Source organism: Salvelinus namaycush, chromosome 42, assembly GCF_016432855.1.
Source record: "Salvelinus namaycush isolate Seneca chromosome 42, SaNama_1.0, whole genome shotgun sequence".
Taxonomy (NCBI): domain Eukaryota; kingdom Metazoa; phylum Chordata; class Actinopteri; order Salmoniformes; family Salmonidae; genus Salvelinus; species Salvelinus namaycush.
Window position 1 is genome coordinate 12932783 of NC_052348.1, and position 17975 is coordinate 12950757.

General features: G+C 46.2%; 2 protein-coding genes across 2 annotated transcripts in view; both read left to right on the top strand.

Annotated features, from left to right (window-relative positions):
• znf827 (zinc finger protein 827) overlaps positions 1-13420 on the top strand; it is a 100106-nt gene extending 86686 nt beyond the window's left edge. Inside the window, exons 12-15 of the mRNA XM_038982018.1 lie at positions 8807-9016; positions 9895-10072; positions 12829-12879; positions 13306-13420. Coding sequence (XP_038837946.1) covers positions 8807-9016; positions 9895-10072; positions 12829-12877 — 437 coding nt within the window. The 3' untranslated portion in view covers positions 12878-12879; positions 13306-13420. The remainder of the gene's footprint in view (positions 1-8806; positions 9017-9894; positions 10073-12828; positions 12880-13305) is intronic.
• Positions 13325-17753, top strand: LOC120035191 (zinc finger protein 587-like). Its single transcript, XM_038982019.1, has 2 exons — positions 13325-13810; positions 13886-17753. The coding sequence occupies exons 1-2, from the start codon at positions 13346-13348 to the stop codon at positions 14261-14263; spliced, it is 843 nt and encodes a 280-aa protein (XP_038837947.1). The 5' UTR covers positions 13325-13345; the 3' UTR covers positions 14264-17753.
• Positions 17754-17975: the final 222 nt, after the last annotated feature.

Below are 17975 nucleotides of genomic sequence, written 5' to 3' on the forward strand. Positions count from 1 at the left end.
GATACTGTGTGGTGGTACAGTAGGAACAGGACAGAGATACTGTGTGGTGGTACAGTAGGAACAGGACAGAGATACTGTGTGTGTGGTGGTACAGTAGGAACAGGACAGAGATACTGTGTGTGGTGGTACAGTAGGAACAGGACAGAGATACTGTGTGGTGGTACAGTAAGGAACAGGACAGAGATACTGTGTGGTGGTACAGTAGGAACAGGACAGAGATACTGTGTGGTGGTACAGTAGGAACAGGACAGAGATACTGTGTGGTGGTACAGTAGGAACAGGACAGAGATACTGTGTGGTGGTACAGTAGGAACAGGACAGAGATACTGTGTGTGTGGTGGTACAGTAGGAACAGGACAGAGATACTGTGTGGTGGTACAGTAGGAACAGGACAGAGATACTGTGTGGTGGTACAGTAGGAACAGGACAGAGATACTGTGTGGTGGTACAGTAAGAACAGGACAGAGATACTGTGTGGTGGTACAGTAGGAACAGGACAGAGATACTGTGTGTGTGGTGGTACAGTAAGAACAGGTCAGAGATACTGTGTGTGGTGGTACAGTAGGAACAGGACAGAGATACTGTGTGGTGGTACAGTAGGAACAGGACAGAGATACTGTGTGTGTGGTGGTACAGTAGGAACAGGACAGAGATACTGTGTGTGTGGTGGTACAGTAGGAACAGGACAGAGATACTGTGTGTGTGGTGGTACAGTAGGAACAGGACAGAGATACTGTGTGTGTGGTGGTACAGTAAGAACAGGACAGAGATACTGTGTGTGTGGTGGTACAGTAGGAAAAGGACAGAGATACTGTGTGTGTGGTGGTACAGTAAGAACAGGACAGAGATACTGTGTGGTGGTACAGTAGGAACAGGACAGAGATACTGTGTCGTGGTACAGTAGGAACAGGACAGAGATACTGTGTGGTGGTACAGTAAGAACAGGACAGAGATACTGTGTGGTGGTACAGTAGGAACAGGACAGAGATACTGTGTGGTGGTACAGTAGGAACAGGACAGAGATACTGTGTGGTGGTACAGTAGGAACAGGACAGAGATACTGTGTGTGTGGTGGTACAGTAGGAACAGGACAGAGATACTGTGTGGTGGTACAGTAAGAACAGGACAGAGATACTGTGTGGTGGTGGTACAGTAGGAACAGGACAGAGATACTGTGTGGTGGTGGTACAGTAGGAACAGGTCAGAGATACTGTGTGGTGGTGGTACAGTAGGAACAGGACAGAGATACTGTGTGGTGGTATAGTAAGAACAGGACAGAGATACTGTGTGGTGGTACAGTAGGAACAGGACAGAGATACTGTGTGGTGGTACAGTAGGAACAGGTCAGAGATACTGTGTGGTGGTACAGTAGGAACAGGACAGAGATACTGTGTGGTGGTACAGTAGGAACAGGACAGAGATACTGTGTGGTGGTACAGTAGGAACAGGACAGAGATACTGTGTGGTGGTACAGTAGGAACAGGACAGAGATACTGTGTGGTGGTACAGTAGGAACAGGACAGAGATACTGTGTGGTGGTACAGTAGGAACAGGACAGAGATACTGTGTGGTGGTACAGTAGGAACAGGACAGAGATACTGTGTGTGGTGGTACAGTAGGAACAGGACAGAGATACTGTGTGTGGTGGTACAGTAGGAACAGGACAGAGATACTGTGTGTGGTGGTACAGTAGGAACAGGACAGAGATACTGTGTGGTGGTACAGTAGGAACAGGACAGAGATACTGTGTGGTGGTACAGTAGGAACAGGACAGAGATACTGTGTGGTGGTACAGTAGGAACAGGACAGAGATACTGTGTGTGTGGTGGTACAGTAAGAACAGGACAGATATACTGTGTGTGGTGGTACAGTAGGAACAGGACAGAGATACTGTGTGGTGGTACAGTAGGAACAGGACAGAGATACTGTGTGTGTGGTGGTACAGTAAGAACAGGACAGAGATACTGTGTGGTGGTACAGTAGGAACAGGACAGAGATACTGTGTGGTGGTACAGTAAGAACAGGACAGAGATACTGTGTGTGTGGTACAGTAGGAACAGGACAGAGATACTGTGTGTGGTGGTACAGTAGGAACAGGACAGAGATACTGTGTGGTGGTACAGTAGGAACAGGTCAGAGATACTGTGTGGTGGTACAGAAGGAACAGGACAGAGATACTGTGTGGTGGTACAGTAGGAACAGGACAGAGATACTGTGTGGTGGTACAGTAGGAACAGGACAGAGATACTGTGTGGTGGTACAGTAGGAACAGGACAGAGATACTGTGTGGTGGTACAGTAGGAACAGGACAGAGATACTGTGTGGTGGTACAGTAGGAACAGGACAGAGATACTGTGTGTGTGGTGGTACAGTAAGAACAGGACAGAGATACTGTGTGTGTGGTGGTACAGTAGGAACAGGACAGAGATACTGTGTGGTGGTACAGTAGGAACAGGACAGAGATACTGTGTGTGTGGTGGTACAGTAGGAACAGGACAGAGATACTGTGTGGTGGTACAGTAGGAACAGGTCAGAGATACTGTGTGGTGGTACAGTAGGAACAGGACAGAGATACTGTGTGTGTGGTGGTACAGTAGGAACAGGACAGAGATACTGTGTGGTGGTACAGTAGGAACAGGACAGAGATACTGTGTGGTGGTGGTATAGTAAGAACAGGACAGAGATACTGTGTGGTGGTACAGTAGGAACAGGACAGAGATACTGTGTGTGTGGTGGTACAGTAGGAACAGGACAGAGATACTGTGTGGTGGTACAGTAGGAACAGGACAGAGATACTGTGTGTGTGGTGGTACAGTAGGAACAGGACAGAGATACTGTGTGGTGGTACAGTAGGAACAGGACAGAGATACTGTGTGGTGGTGGTATAGTAAGAACAGGACAGAGATACTGTGTGGTGGTACAGTAGGAACAGGACAGAGATACTGTGTGTGTGGTGGTACAGTAGGAACAGGACAGAGATACTGTGTGGTGGTACAGTAGGAACAGGACAGAGATACTGTGTGGTGGTGGTATAGTAAGAACAGGACAGAGATACTGTGTGGTGGTACAGTAGGAACAGGACAGAGATACTGTGTGGTGGTACAGTAGGAACAGGACAGAGATACTGTGTGTGGTGGTACAGTAGGAACAGGACAGAGATACTGTGTGGTGGTACAGTAGGAACAGGACAGAGATACTGTGTGGTGGTGGTACAGTAGGAACAGGACAGAGATACTGTGTGTGTGGTGGTACAGTAGGAACAGGACAGAGATACTGTGTGTGTGGTGGTACAGTAGGAACAGGACAGAGATACTGTGTGTGTGGTGGTACAGTAGGAACAGGACAGAGATACTGTGTGTGTGGTGGTACAGTAGGAACAGGACAGAGATACTGTGTGGTGGTGGTATAGTAAGAACAGGACAGAGATACTGTGTGGTGGTATAGTAGGAACAGGACAGAGATACTGTGTGGTGGTACAGTAGGAACAGGACAGAGATACTGTGTGGTGGTGGTATAGTAAGAACAGGACAGAGATACTGTGTGGTGGTACAGTAGGAACAGGACAGAGATACTGTGTGTGTGGTGGTACAGTAGGAACAGGACAGAGATACTGTGTGTGTGGTGGTACAGTAGGAACAGGACAGAGATACTGTGTGGTGGTACAGTAGGAACAGGACAGAGATACTGTGTGGTGGTGGTATAGTAAGAACAGGACAGAGATACTGTGTGGTGGTACAGTAGGAACAGGACAGAGATACTGTGTGGTGGTACAGTAGGAACAGGACAGAGATACTGTGTGGTGGTACAGTAGGAACAGGACAGAGATACTGTGTGGTGGTATAGTAAGAACAGGACAGAGATACTGTGTGGTGGTACAGTAGGAACAGGACAGAGATACTGTGTGGTGGTGGTACAGTAGGAACAGGACAGAGATACTGTGTGGTGGTGGTACAGTAGGAACAGGACAGAGATACTGTGTGGTGGTGGTACAGTAGGAACAGGACAGAGATACTGTGTGGTGGTACAGTAGGAACAGGACAGAGATACTGTGTGGTGGTACAGTAGGAACAGGACAGAGATACTGTGTGGTGGTACAGTAGGAACAGGACAGAGATACTGTGTGGTGGTACAGTAGGAACAGGACAGAGATACTGTGTGGTGGTGGTACAGTAGGAACAGGACAGAGATACTGGGTGGTGGTACAGTAGGAACAGGACAGAGATACTGTGTGGTGGTGGTACAGTAGGAACAGGTCAGAGATACTGTGTGGTGGTACAGTAGGAACAGGACAGAGATACTGTGTGGTGGTGGTACAGTAGGAACAGGACAGAGATACTGTGTGGTGGTACAGTAGGAACAGGACAGAGATACTGTGTGGTGGTACAGTAGGAACAGGACAGAGATACTGTGTGGTGGTACAGTAGGAACAGGACAGAGATACTGTGTGTGTGGTGGTACAGTAAGAACAGGACAGAGATACTGTGTGTGTGGTGGTACAGTAGGAACAGGACAGAGATACTGTGTGGTGGTACAGTAGGAACAGGACAGAGATACTGTGTGGTGGTACAGTAGGAACAGGACAGAGATACTGTGTGTGTGGTGGTACAGTAAGAACAGGACAGAGATACTGTGTGTGTGGTGGTACAGTAGGAACAGGACAGAGATACTGTGTGGTGGTACAGTAGGAACAGGACAGAGATACTGTGTGTGTGGTGGTACAGTAGGAACAGGACAGAGATACTGTGTGGTGGTACAGTAGGAACAGGTCAGAGATACTGTGTGGTGGTACAGTAGGAACAGGTCAGAGATACTGTGTGGTGGTACAGTAGGAACAGGACAGAGATACTGTGTGTGTGGTGGTACAGTAGGAACAGGTCAGAGATACTGTGTGTGTGGTGGTACAGTAGGAACAGGACAGAGATACTGTGTGTGTGGTGGTACAGTAGGAACAGGACAGAGATACTGTGTGGTGGTGGTACAGTAGGAACAGGACAGAGATACTGTGTGTGTGGTGGTACAGTAGGAACAGGACAGAGATACTGTGTGTGTGGTGGTACAGTAGGAACAGGACAGAGATACTGTGTGGTGGTGGTATAGTAAGAACAGGACAGAGATACTGTGTGGTGGTGGTATAGTAAGAACAGGACAGAGATACTGTGTGGTGGTACAGTAGGAACAGGACAGAGATACTGTGTGGTGGTGGTATAGTAAGAACAGGACAGAGATACTGTGTGGTGGTACAGTAGGAACAGGACAGAGATACTGTGTGTGTGGTGGTACAGTAGGAACAGGACAGAGATACTGTGTGTGTGGTGGTACAGTAGGAACAGGACAGAGATACTGTGTGGTGGTACAGTAGGAACAGGACAGAGATACTGTGTGGTGGTGGTATAGTAAGAACAGGACAGAGATACTGTGTGGTGGTACAGTAGGAACAGGACAGAGATACTGTGTGGTGGTACAGTAGGAACAGGACAGAGATACTGTGTGTGGTGGTACAGTAGGAACAGGACAGAGATACTGTGTGGTGGTACAGTAGGAACAGGACAGAGATACTGTGTGGTGGTGGTACAGTAGGAACAGGACAGAGATACTGTGTGTGTGGTGGTACAGTAGGAACAGGACAGAGATACTGTGTGTGTGGTGGTACAGTAGGAACAGGACAGAGATACTGTGTGTGTGGTGGTACAGTAGGAACAGGACAGAGATACTGTGTGTGTGGTGGTACAGTAGGAACAGGACAGAGATACTGTGTGTGTGGTGGTACAGTAGGAACAGGACAGAGATACTGTGTGGTGGTGGTATAGTAAGAACAGGACAGAGATACTGTGTGGTGGTATAGTAGGAACAGGACAGAGATACTGTGTGGTGGTACAGTAGGAACAGGACAGAGATACTGTGTGGTGGTGGTATAGTAAGAACAGGACAGAGATACTGTGTGGTGGTACAGTAGGAACAGGACAGAGATACTGTGTGTGTGGTGGTACAGTAGGAACAGGACAGAGATACTGTGTGTGTGGTGGTACAGTAGGAACAGGACAGAGATACTGTGTGGTGGTACAGTAGGAACAGGACAGAGATACTGTGTGGTGGTGGTATAGTAAGAACAGGACAGAGATACTGTGTGGTGGTACAGTAGGAACAGGACAGAGATACTGTGTGGTGGTACAGTAGGAACAGGACAGAGATACTGTGTGGTGGTACAGTAGGAACAGGACAGAGATACTGTGTGGTGGTATAGTAAGAACAGGACAGAGATACTGTGGTGGTGGTACAGTAGGAACAGGACAGAGATACTGTGTGGTGGTGGTACAGTAGGAACAGGACAGAGATACTGTGTGGTGGTACAGTAGGAACAGGACAGAGATACTGTGTGGTGGTACAGTAGGAACAGGACAGAGATACTGTGTGGTGGTACAGTAGGAACAGGACAGAGATACTGTGTGGTGGTACAGTAGGAACAGGACAGAGATACTGTGTGGTGGTACAGTAGGAACAGGACAGAGATACTGTGTGGTGGTACAGTAGGAACAGGACAGAGATACTGTGTGGTGGTGGTACAGTAGGAACAGGACAGAGATACTGGGTGGTGGTACAGTAGGAACAGGACAGAGATACTGTGTGGTGGTGGTACAGTAGGAACAGGTCAGAGATACTGTGTGGTGGTACAGTAGGAACAGGACAGAGATACTGTGTGGTGGTGGTACAGTAGGAACAGGACAGAGATACTGTGTGGTGGTACAGTAGGAACAGGACAGAGATACTGTGTGGTGGTGGTACAGTAGGAACAGGTCAGAGATACTGTGTGGTGGTACAGTAGGAACAGGACAGAGATACTGTGTGGTGGTGGTACAGTAGGAACAGGACAGAGATACTGTGTGGTGGTACAGTAGGAACAGGACAGATATACTGTGTGGTGGTACAGTAGGAACAGGACAGAGATACTGTGTGGTGGTACAGTAGGAACAGGTCAGAGATACTGTGTGGTGGTACAGTAGGAACAGGACAGAGATACTGTGTGGTGGTGGTACAGTAGGAACAGGACAGAGATACTGTGTGGTGGTACAGTAGGAACAGGTCAGAGATACATTCAATCTCCCAGGTTCTGGTCCATTAGCAGATATTTATGCATCTGTAACTTTTGTCACTCATCATTATTCATGATTCATTCATGATTATCCGTAATTGTAGAATCCACATTAATGTAGAAGCGTTCAGAAACATGTTTTTTTTCTTTCTTACAATAAAACTGACTCTAATGACACAGTATATTATTTACCATTCATTTCTATTGGGCACAACAATCTGATACACAACCAAAACAAACTGCAAATACATCCAACAAGTTACTAGAGTCACATGCTTGATGTAGTCATTGCATGCTAGGAATATGGGACCAAATACTAAACTTTTAACTACTTCAATACACATAAGTGAATTTGTCCAAATACATATGACTGCTTCAAATGGGGGGACTAGATACATTAGGTGCTTTCATTTCTGAACGGTATGTATGAAAATACCCTCAAATAAAAGGTGACATTCTGTACTGTCGCATCATATAAAACGCTTGATCTCAAATTCAAAATGGTGGAGTATAGAGCCACCTTTAAAGTTTTCGCTTCACTGTCCAATCCGTAGGGGAGTGTAACAAGTTTACAACGTTCTCCACCCTCATAAAAAGTGAAGTGCGTTTGACTAAATACATGCTTCAATAGCATCTTGGACCTTGGAAAAAGAGCTAACAAGGAATATGCCAACAGGAATGATAAATGATGTGGTTTCCCACAAGGGACAAGTACTCTTTGAATGTTCAGAGCATAATGTACTCTATAGCTCCCCTAGATAGTGGAGTGGTGAGTCTCGTTTTGTCTTTAATCTACCTCTAGAGGTCTTCGGCGTTGAGAGAGATGGATACAATGGTATTTCACTCTCTGCTTTCTGCGTTTCTATACCTGCATTCTCTCATTCTCAAGGATAACGTGTGTAGGCTATGCACAATATGTGTTTTTGAATGTGTCTGTGTAAATGCCTCTGTGTGTATGTGCCTGTGTCGTGTGTGTGCGCACACATACAAATGTGTGTGAGGTAGCTGGCGTCGGCCATTTCACAATCCATGGCAGCCAGCAGCCCTATACTCCTTCACCTCCCTCCCTCCCTCTCCTTCTCCCTGACTGAATGCCCTTTGTTGAGCTGTGCCCTGAGTTGCTCCCGCCATCTTAGCTCCCTTAGCCGTGACCCTCCTCCCCTCTTCTCTCTCTCTCTCTCTCATACCCTCTCTCTCTCTATCCCAGAGAAGTGCGGTCAAACATAGAGAGAGAGAGAAAAAAAAGAGATCAATAAAAGCATACTGGCTGTTGATTGGACTGGCAGCAGGGCTCCAGTCAGAGGACATGGCCCTGAAGCTGAGCCTGCCTGCCTGCAGTGTGTGTGATTTTCATTTTGTATTCAACTGTGTGTGTGTGTGTGTGTGTGTGTGTGTGTGTGTGTGTGTGTGTGTGTGTGTGTGTGTGTGTGTGTGTGTGTGTGTGTGTGTGTGTGTGTGTGTGTTTGGGTAGTTTTGACCGTAGTTTAGTGCTTTTCCTCCTTTTATTGGGTTGAGGTACCCTGTCTAATGTTGAGAAACCAGTTATGATGACGGTGGCAGTGCTGGTAGTGACAGAATTGGGGTATATTACTTAATCATTCAGGAAGTGAAATGTAATTACATTGGTACATTTTCTGAATTGGATGATGATGATTGTCACGATGATGACAATGCTGTAGATGTTGATGATGATTGACTCTTGGCGTCTCTTCTTCCTAGGTCTGAACTCGCGGAGCCCCCTCAGTGAGACTAAGAGCACCTCCTCCTCCCTGTCGGCCCTCAGCGATTCGCTGAACAGCTCAGAGGGTGGAGAACTTACCCATGCCAATGAGGAGCTCAAGAACCTGCTGGCCCCTCCCTCCTCTGCAGGCAGCCAATCCAGCTCCAGCAGCCACTCGGGATCAGGAACTGAAGAGAAGTCTGAGAAAGGCAAGGAGTTCTGGGATGTATAGGCTGGAACATTATGTAGAACTACAGTTAATTTAATCTACTTACAGTTCTGTATCCTTAAAGGCCCAATGTAGCCGTTTTTATCTCAATATCAAATCATTTCTGGGTAACAATAAGTACCTTACTGTAATAGATTCCATTACAAATGTGCAAAAAAACTACTTCTCAAGCAAGATTTTTGCTAGGACTGTCTGGGAGGGGTCTGAGTGGAGAGGGGAAAACTGAAAACTAGCTGTTATTGGCAGAGAGGTTTGGAACTCTCTTTGTTATTGGTCTATTAACTAATTGACCACCTGGTGATGTCACCATGAAAATCTGAAACTCCCGCTCACGCAAACCTGCTGGTTAGAAGGTTCTGTGTAGGTTGTATTTTCAACCAGCAGCTATCAGGAAATAACACTGATCACATCTTTTCATACTTTTACAGTATTAGTTTCATCAGCTGTTGTACAATATGATATTAAACACAGAAAACAGAATTTTGACTGCACTGGGCCTTTAAAGAGATAGTGTAAGCCCACCCCTTTATCTACTTCCCCAGAGTCAGATGAACTCATGGATACCATGTTTACGTCTCTGCGTCCAGTATGCAGGAAGTTAGATGTAGTTTCGCATGCTATTGCTAACTAGCGTTAGCGCAATGACTGGAAGTCTCCTCGAACAGCTAGCATGCAAAAGCACAGACTTTGTTCACGTAAATTATGCAGTGACGTAAAGGTGTGTGTGATGTGTCCAGAATATGTGAGGTAAAATACGAGCAATAATTTGAGCCACACACAAGGATATCACGGGGGTGATGTTTAATTTAGAGGACGAGGAGCACTGCAGCCATGCTAAGTCCCTCTCCCCCCCACCAGGCTTCGAGTGCGTCTTCTGCAACTTTGTGTGCAAGACGCGGACCATGTACGAGCGCCACCTCCAGATCCACCTGATCACGCGCATGTTCGAGTGCGACGTGTGCCACAAGTTCCTGAAGACGCCCGAGCAGCTGCTGGAGCACAAGAAGTGCCACACCGTCCCCACCGGAGGGCTCAAGTAAGGAAAGCAAGTACAGACAGAGGTTCCTACTCCACCCCCCCCCCCACCCTACCCTACCCCGACTCCTCCCTCACACACGTACAGACGCGCAGCCAGACGGTAACCCACTGACCGACTGACTATAGCATGCACATTAAGTATGTACATTAAGTCGAAAACATGCGTGTAAGACCACATGCATAAACATAATACACACACAGTCTGAACTGTAAATGTGTGCATGCATTCAGCCACACTTTCAAACTAGATGACGTCAACACACAGACACTGTCCAACACATTTACATGCATAGGACATCTAGCTCACTGAAGCTATTAAGACATCCACAGAGTAAATATAAACCCCTATTACACTCACAGCCCTAGATACCAAACACTGTCCCCCTCTGACCCAGTGCTCCTATACCCCTATAGGAGCCTCTGTTGTACTGTGTGATGTACACACACACACACACACACACACACAGTAAACCATACATAGCCATTTAGCCAGTCTGTTCATGTTAAACCAACGCTGCCAGTACATGAAGCTCCTCCAACACACACACAGCAACATGCTAATGACATTAGCCTAGCCATGAAGCTCCTCCAACACACACACAGCAACATGCTAATGACATTAGCCTAGCCATGAAGCTCCTCCAACACACACACAGCAACATGCTAATGACATTAGCCTAGCCATGAAGCTCCTCCAACACACACACAGCAACATGCTAATGACATTAGCCTAGCCATGAAGCTCCTCCAACACACACACACAGCAACATGCTAATGACATTAGCCTAGCCATGAAGCTCCTCCAACACACACACACAGCAACATGCTAATGACATTAGCCTAGCCATGAAGCTCCTCCAACACACACACAGCAACATGCTAATGACATTAGCCTAGCCATGAAGCTCCTCCAACACACACACAGCAACATGCTAATGACATTAGCCTAGCCATGAAGCTCCTCCAACACACACACAGCAACATGCTAATGACATTAGCCTAGCCATGAAGCTCCTCCAACACACACACAGCAACATGCTAATGACATTAGCCTAGCCATGAAGCTCCTCCAACACACACACAGCAACATGCTAATGACATTAGCCTAGCCATGAAGCTCCTCCAACACACACGCAACAACATGCTAATGACATTAGCCTAGCCATGAAGCTCCTCCAACACACACACAGCAACATGCTAATGACATTAGCCTAGCCATGAAGCTCCTCCAACACACACACAGCAACATGCTAATGACATTAGCCTAGCCATGACGCTCCTCCAACACACACGCAACAACATGCTAATGACATTAGCCTAGCCATGAAGCTCCTCCAACACACACGCAACAACACGCTAATGACATTAGCCTAGCCATGAAGCTCCTCCAACACACACACAGCAACATGCTAATGACATTAGCCTAGCCATGACACTCCTCCAACACACACGCAACAACATGCTAATGACATTAGCCTAGCACTGTGCTTTTAAAGCCTGCACACACTGATGCATATTTAATACCACATAGATGTTATATTTTCCCAGATTGCATTTGAAACCATCTGGATTGAAAGTAGTACATGCATTCACATGCAATCACTTAACAGGAAATCTGAGCAGACATCTAGGAAAATATTTAAGCGCAGTAGAAACAGATTGTTAGTTAACACACAACAGTCACTGTCATTTTTATGTGTTTCTTTTTTTTGTTTGTATCTATTTGTCGAAGTTGTTTGCCATGATACGCAGTCAGTCAATGCACGTGTAGAGCCATCGATATCAATCAGACGCCATTGAACTCATCTCGCCATTAACTGATCGGCCTACACGGTCACCTGACCATGTTTACTGTCAAGCTGTCACCACTATTCACCAGATGCTGTCCATTGTCTAGCCATCGGTAGCATTAGATCAGATGTTGGTTTGTGTTTGGAGTGAGAGAGTCAGGGTCGTAGTTTACTGAGGTATCTGTTATTGTCTTGTTACAAGGAGTAGAGGCACGGTTAAGGTCTCAATATGCAACCACCGATTCTCTCCACGTTCATTGGTCAATACAGGAACACACACACACACACCATCAACACTGCTAACAGTATTAGTCAATTTTAGGTACATGGGAATGTATCTTATTTCACATTTCAAATGTTCAAGGGTGCAATTAGTTCAGTCATTATAGTAGAGTGTTTTAATGTTTGTTAAAAATCCATCCTCTATCCTGACTTTAAAACCAGACAGACAGTCCACATTAGCTGTGCGGTTAAGGTTTGATAGGTCAGAATTAAAAGCAGGTAGCCCAAACACAGCTGCCCCCTCAGTCCAGTTCAAGAGGGTATCTCTAGTCTAGACTCTAGAGTAGTGTGTCCAGACAGGATTGTGTACTAAGTAGTGTGTGCTCAGCAGTGGACGGTGGGGTGACTGAGTGATGGTTATCCACTGCAATGGAGAACACTTTAAAATCAAGCCAGCTGAATAAGCTGGACAAAAGACAGACGAGAAGTTGCAGACAATGGAGAAAAGAGACGAGGCTGTAGTGTGTACCAAAGAGGAGAGTGTACTAAAGACTGTGCACTCGGGGAGTGTGTACTGAGGCGTGTCTAGGACAGAGAAGGGCCTCCCTTTACCAGTGCATCCTTAGTGTACTCAGAAGTGTTCATTCAGGAGTGTATGTCCAGGAGTGTATGGGAGAGAGAAGGCGTGTGTAGGGTCTTCACCACGTGGCTGGTTGTATTCTGAGGTGATTCTGTTCTGCAGGGTTTGTGAAGCGCTTTGGGGCCCAGAGCAGATGAATGGTGCTATTTAAATGTAAGTGCCACATTTCCATTTATTTCAGTTATCCTTCCATTCCTAATTCCGTCCAATCCTGTTCTCTTTCCACAACCTGTCTCTACCCAGTTCTACATGCCCCACCCACCTACCACCAACCCACTCCAAACACACTTTCAACCCCAACCCACCCTACACACTTTAAAATTTCAACAACACACACACACTTTTCACCACACACACACACCCACCAATCATTCCCTTAGGGTAAAATATTCAGGACACATCACACACACCTTTCCTCCTTCACCTTTCCCCCTCTTCATCCTCCCTTGTGTTGAAGTCTTAAGGTGTGTATTTTAGTCATCGTGTATTTAAGTCCTCTCTTCGTTAAACCTCCCCTCGCTATTGTGTGTGTATTTCCCATGTCCTGCCCCCTTCCACTTCCTCCTTCCTGTTTCCCAGGTGCCCCGTCTGCATTTATTCCACCAATCGACCGGCGGCCATGGAGTGCCACCTGAAGACCCATTACAAGATGGAGTACAAGTGTCGCATCTGCCAGTCGGTGTGGTGCGACCAGCCCGCGCTGGAGAGGCACGTGCGCGAGCATCGCCTCGGCAACCACTACAAGTGTGAGCAGTGCGGCTACCTGTCCAAGACGGCCAACAAGCTGATCGAGCACGTGCGCGTGCACACGGGCGAGCGGCCCTTCCACTGCGACCGCTGCGGCTACAGCTGCAAGCGCAAGGACAACCTGAACCTGCACAAGAAGCTGAAGCATGCCCCGCGCCAGACCTTCGGCTGCACGGAGTGCCCCTTCACCACCACCCACCCCTTCATCTTCAGCCGCCACCTCAAGAAGCACCAGGGTGGAGGGGAAGGGGAGGAGGCCGGCGAGGAGGAGTTCCAGGCCCAGCTAGGGGGCTCTCTGGTGGGGTCTCTGCGGGGCGAGGAGCCCTTCCTCCTGGGGGTAGGTGGAGGTGGGGATGGGAGTAGCGGGGGGAGCGGTAGCAACAGCCCCCTCATGATTCTCTCTGCCTCCCAGGCCCTGCAGTCTGTCGCCCTGTCACTCATCACAGGGAAACAACACCACCGTCAACAGGAACTCCCGCCCCCAGCCCAGCGTTACCTGACAGCGACCACAACCAATGGCGGAGGCCCCTCCCTCTTCTTCCCCTCCCCACGCCACGTCTACGAGCAGTTGGGAAACTGCGAGCGGGCGCACCTGATCCCCCTCACAACCCTGTTCACCCACCGCCACCGCTCCACATTCCACTCGCCCCTCTCCAGACTCCAGAGGCCGCCCTCCTCCTCCCCCCTTTTCCTCTCCTCCACCCCCTCTCCTCCCTCGCCCACCTCACTCAAACACTCCTTCCTGGCTTACCTAGGACTGGGACTGACGGAGAGAGCCAAGACTGTGTGACTGTTCTCCTCTCCTCCTTCTCATCCCTATCTCTTCCCCCTCCCTCTCGTTCCCCTTTCTCTCCATCCCTCTCTCCCTGGACAGTGGTGTGAATGATCGTTATCCACTGCGATGGGGAAAACTTTCCAATCAAGCCAGCTGAATAAGCTGGACAGAGACAGACAAGTAGTTATTGTAGACAATGGAGAAGAAAAAAATGAATTTATCAGAGAAAAGGCTGTATGTGCTAAAAAATGCATTTATATCAAAAGCTGCTTTTCTTATCTGTTATATCGATTGAATTATTACTCTCTCTCTCTACTTTTTATTTTCTAATGTTTGTTTTTTGGACTTTTGAATGACCAGGACCCAACTGCATTATCTGTAAAACGGATCCGTGTTTTGTTTTTGTTTTTGTTAGAAAAGTCGAAAAAGAAGAAGAAACAAAACAAGTGCTCTGACATTTTTAGTGCATTTTTGTCTTTTTGGCTACTACGCATCAGAATAGCATGCCTGCCTCTTTGTTTCCGCTAGCTTTGATGCACGTCATTTAATAGGGTATGATGAACCAATCCCCAGGATGTTAAATTGTGATGCGCCGCGAACAAGAACCAATGAAACGGAACGCTTTTTCTCAAAAGTCTCGTTTCCAAAGCAACGCCTCAAACCACGCACTTAATGAATTATTTAACAAATGTGTACTGTACATAGTTTTGTAGCCTTCAATCTCCCCCACAACTAAGCTTTGACTTTATCTGTTTGGTTTTGTGTAATGGTGAAACCATATGCATCAAACGTCGACTGAACTCACCTTTGTCTCAGGTGGCGGTCGTCTTGGCAACCCATACACACAGGTGACATCTTGTACGTTGTTTGACGTTGTGCGGTGGGGTGGACAGAACAAGTGACATTCTCTACTCAAGGCCCTTTGCCAATTCAAACGGTTTTCAAATCAATGTAACACACATTATAGCCTCATGCTATAGTCTTTGCTTTCCCCAACTTAGCCCGTGTGTAACCGTAGCCTAGTCCCAGATGTGTTTGTGCTGTCGTGACAATGACCGTAGGAATTGGCAAGACACCACAAACAGATCTGGGACCAGATTAGTTTTACCCCACCAGCCCACATCAAAGGTTCCATGAGGACACCTGTAACCCCTGAGACCAGGGTCCTATTCATTAGGCACCAAACGGAAGAAAAAGGACTGAATCACCAGAACTTGTCGTTATGCTACGTTGCGCCCTAATGAATATGACCCAGGTGTTGTTCGGTCCAGCATCATGTGTAGAACTATGTATGGACTGGCGCACCATTACGTTAGATAAGCTGTAAGAGATACCTGTTTTGTGGAGGTGACCAGCTGACGGGGTGTTAAAACCCTCAACAGCTCCGGTCACCACAGGCCGATTCAATGGTGCTTTTTGGAGCTCTTTTGTAATTTTGTGTAAAAGAAAAAACAGAAAGAAACTGTTCCAAAATGACTTGAATGAATGTATTTGTCTTTGTTGATGTACGTGATGCGAACGTGATACAGATGTGCGGTGTAGTTGCAGGCAGGGACTGTTGGGTACCGTTGCCTATATGACAGAAAGCAAGGGGTTGGTTTTGTAGGTCGGTGGCCTTCTGTGTCTTTTTAGGTTGTTCATTTGTTTTTTTCATTCGTCTTTCTCTTTTTTACTGAGCCTTTTAAACGTAGGACGATGAGCATTTTCTACTAACGTGCATCGCTATTATGAAGCCATTTTGATGAAGGCTCCGATAGGTCCAATGTTGTTGACGAGGAAGCAGCCATTGGTTAGGTTTTGGTGGTGTCGCTTCTATCTCAGTGAGAAGACATGGTACTGCTTTCTACTCCCCCTTCGCTCCATCTCTCAGTTGTAATTGCACTTAGCTTAGTCCCATTTCAAAACCAAAAGCACTTACCTAGTTCATATTGTTATAGTGCAAACGTTTGAGCTGTCGGTCCGATAGGATATCCCCGGAAACAGACGTATTACCTTTTTAAGATGTTTGCTGTGAACGATCTGAATCAAAACCGTGATTTCCTGATTTTTGTTGTGTAGACATTTTCTGGTTTAGTGCGGAGGGTTTTTACCTCTGTAAAATTGCAGAGCGCAGATGAACACAAATTGCATGAATTAGACAGTCGAGGTTGAACTAAACTACGCTGGGAGACCCAAAGGGCCCAGGCTAAATTGTCAAAGCCAATTTTGCACAGTGCTGCACTTTTTGAACATGAAAAATGTATTTATCTGTACAGATGGAGATGCTCAACATGAAGAGTGTACATGAGACCAGGCAGCATAATAAAGGCATTTTGTTTTTTTTTATTCAAAAGCATTACCCATTTAATTGACCTTGCTCGCATTCCCAAGTGGTCTTTAAGCCAAAATGGTTTCTTATTTGTAAAGGGATTTTTTTTTTTACCTTAATTGTTTTGCTTGTTTCTTGTACTTTTCATTTTCTTGTGATTTTTTTTTTTATATATATTTTTTTTATTTCTTTGTAATGACAACAAAAAAATTGAGAGAACAATGCATTGTTAAGACCAAATGAAACTTAAAAACGAGGTTGTGATGCTAGGATTAAATCCGTCACTTCCTGGTAACAGAGGGGTGTAACAGTTAAATCTCTCCCCCGTGGTTGGTTTTCTTTTAGTTCCCTTTGACAACATAGCAATGTTCAGCATGCTGTCCGCTGGTCGCTGCTACATTATAGTACAAGGAGCCCCCACCCCTGCCACACACACACTCCTAGGTCAGCTCCAGCTCCTTATCTATCCTCTAATATGTAATACTCTAGTGCCACTTGGTGGAAGGGAACCGCCTGAGACCACTGAGAATGAGTCAAACTGATTTTCAGGGTCCAAATCTAAAAACAAAAACTAAGAGGAACAAAAAAGAATGTGCCCGTCTTTTTACGACTGACTGTATGCCTTTTTTTATATATATATAGCTACCGCATAATCATTATGTAATCAACAATGGCTGCAGTTCTTTCTTCTTATAAAACGGCCCCTTGGTCTGGTTGGTGTGTCTAAGGAGAAGAAAAGGCCGACAGGGATCGCTTCTCTGTCCTTTCCAAACCCAGTATTTTTAAGCACTTATCGTTTGCTTATCATTTTTTGCCTAATTGTAAAGAAGCTGCAGAAGGTGATTTTTTTTGTTAAATGTTATGTCGGGTGACTACCTTTCTGAGCACTTCGGAGTACGCATGACATCTCTCTCTCTATTTTATGACTCGACAAGACTCAACTATCTTCTTTTTTGTGTTTTCGTTCATCTTTTTGGCACTCAGTAAAAATTGGTATGTGCTGTATAAAGCTTTTTGATTAGTTCATTGTTAAGGCTGTACAGGGTTGTTTGTGACAATAACTGGTAAATAGATCATTTGTACTTTTTTGTTTTTTGTATTCGTTTGTTTTTTGTTTTGGCATTATTTTATGTTCAAAAGTTGCCAGATCTAAATGTAACAGGATTTGAAAGTAAAGCTTACAGATATTCCACCTCAGGTCTGGTTTTTCTTTCGATTCTATAATGTGATTTTCAATGTCATGTTGTCTTGATTGTATATAGTTGAAACTGCCTCTCTCCAGGTATAGCTGCTATACCGGTGGAGACGTTTACACCGGGAAAGAAAAGAGCAGCAATGGATCATCCCAAAAATCTAATTATGGAATACCTCAAAGCAATCTAACCGGCCAACACTCAGGCCTTATGAGAGACGGCGGAG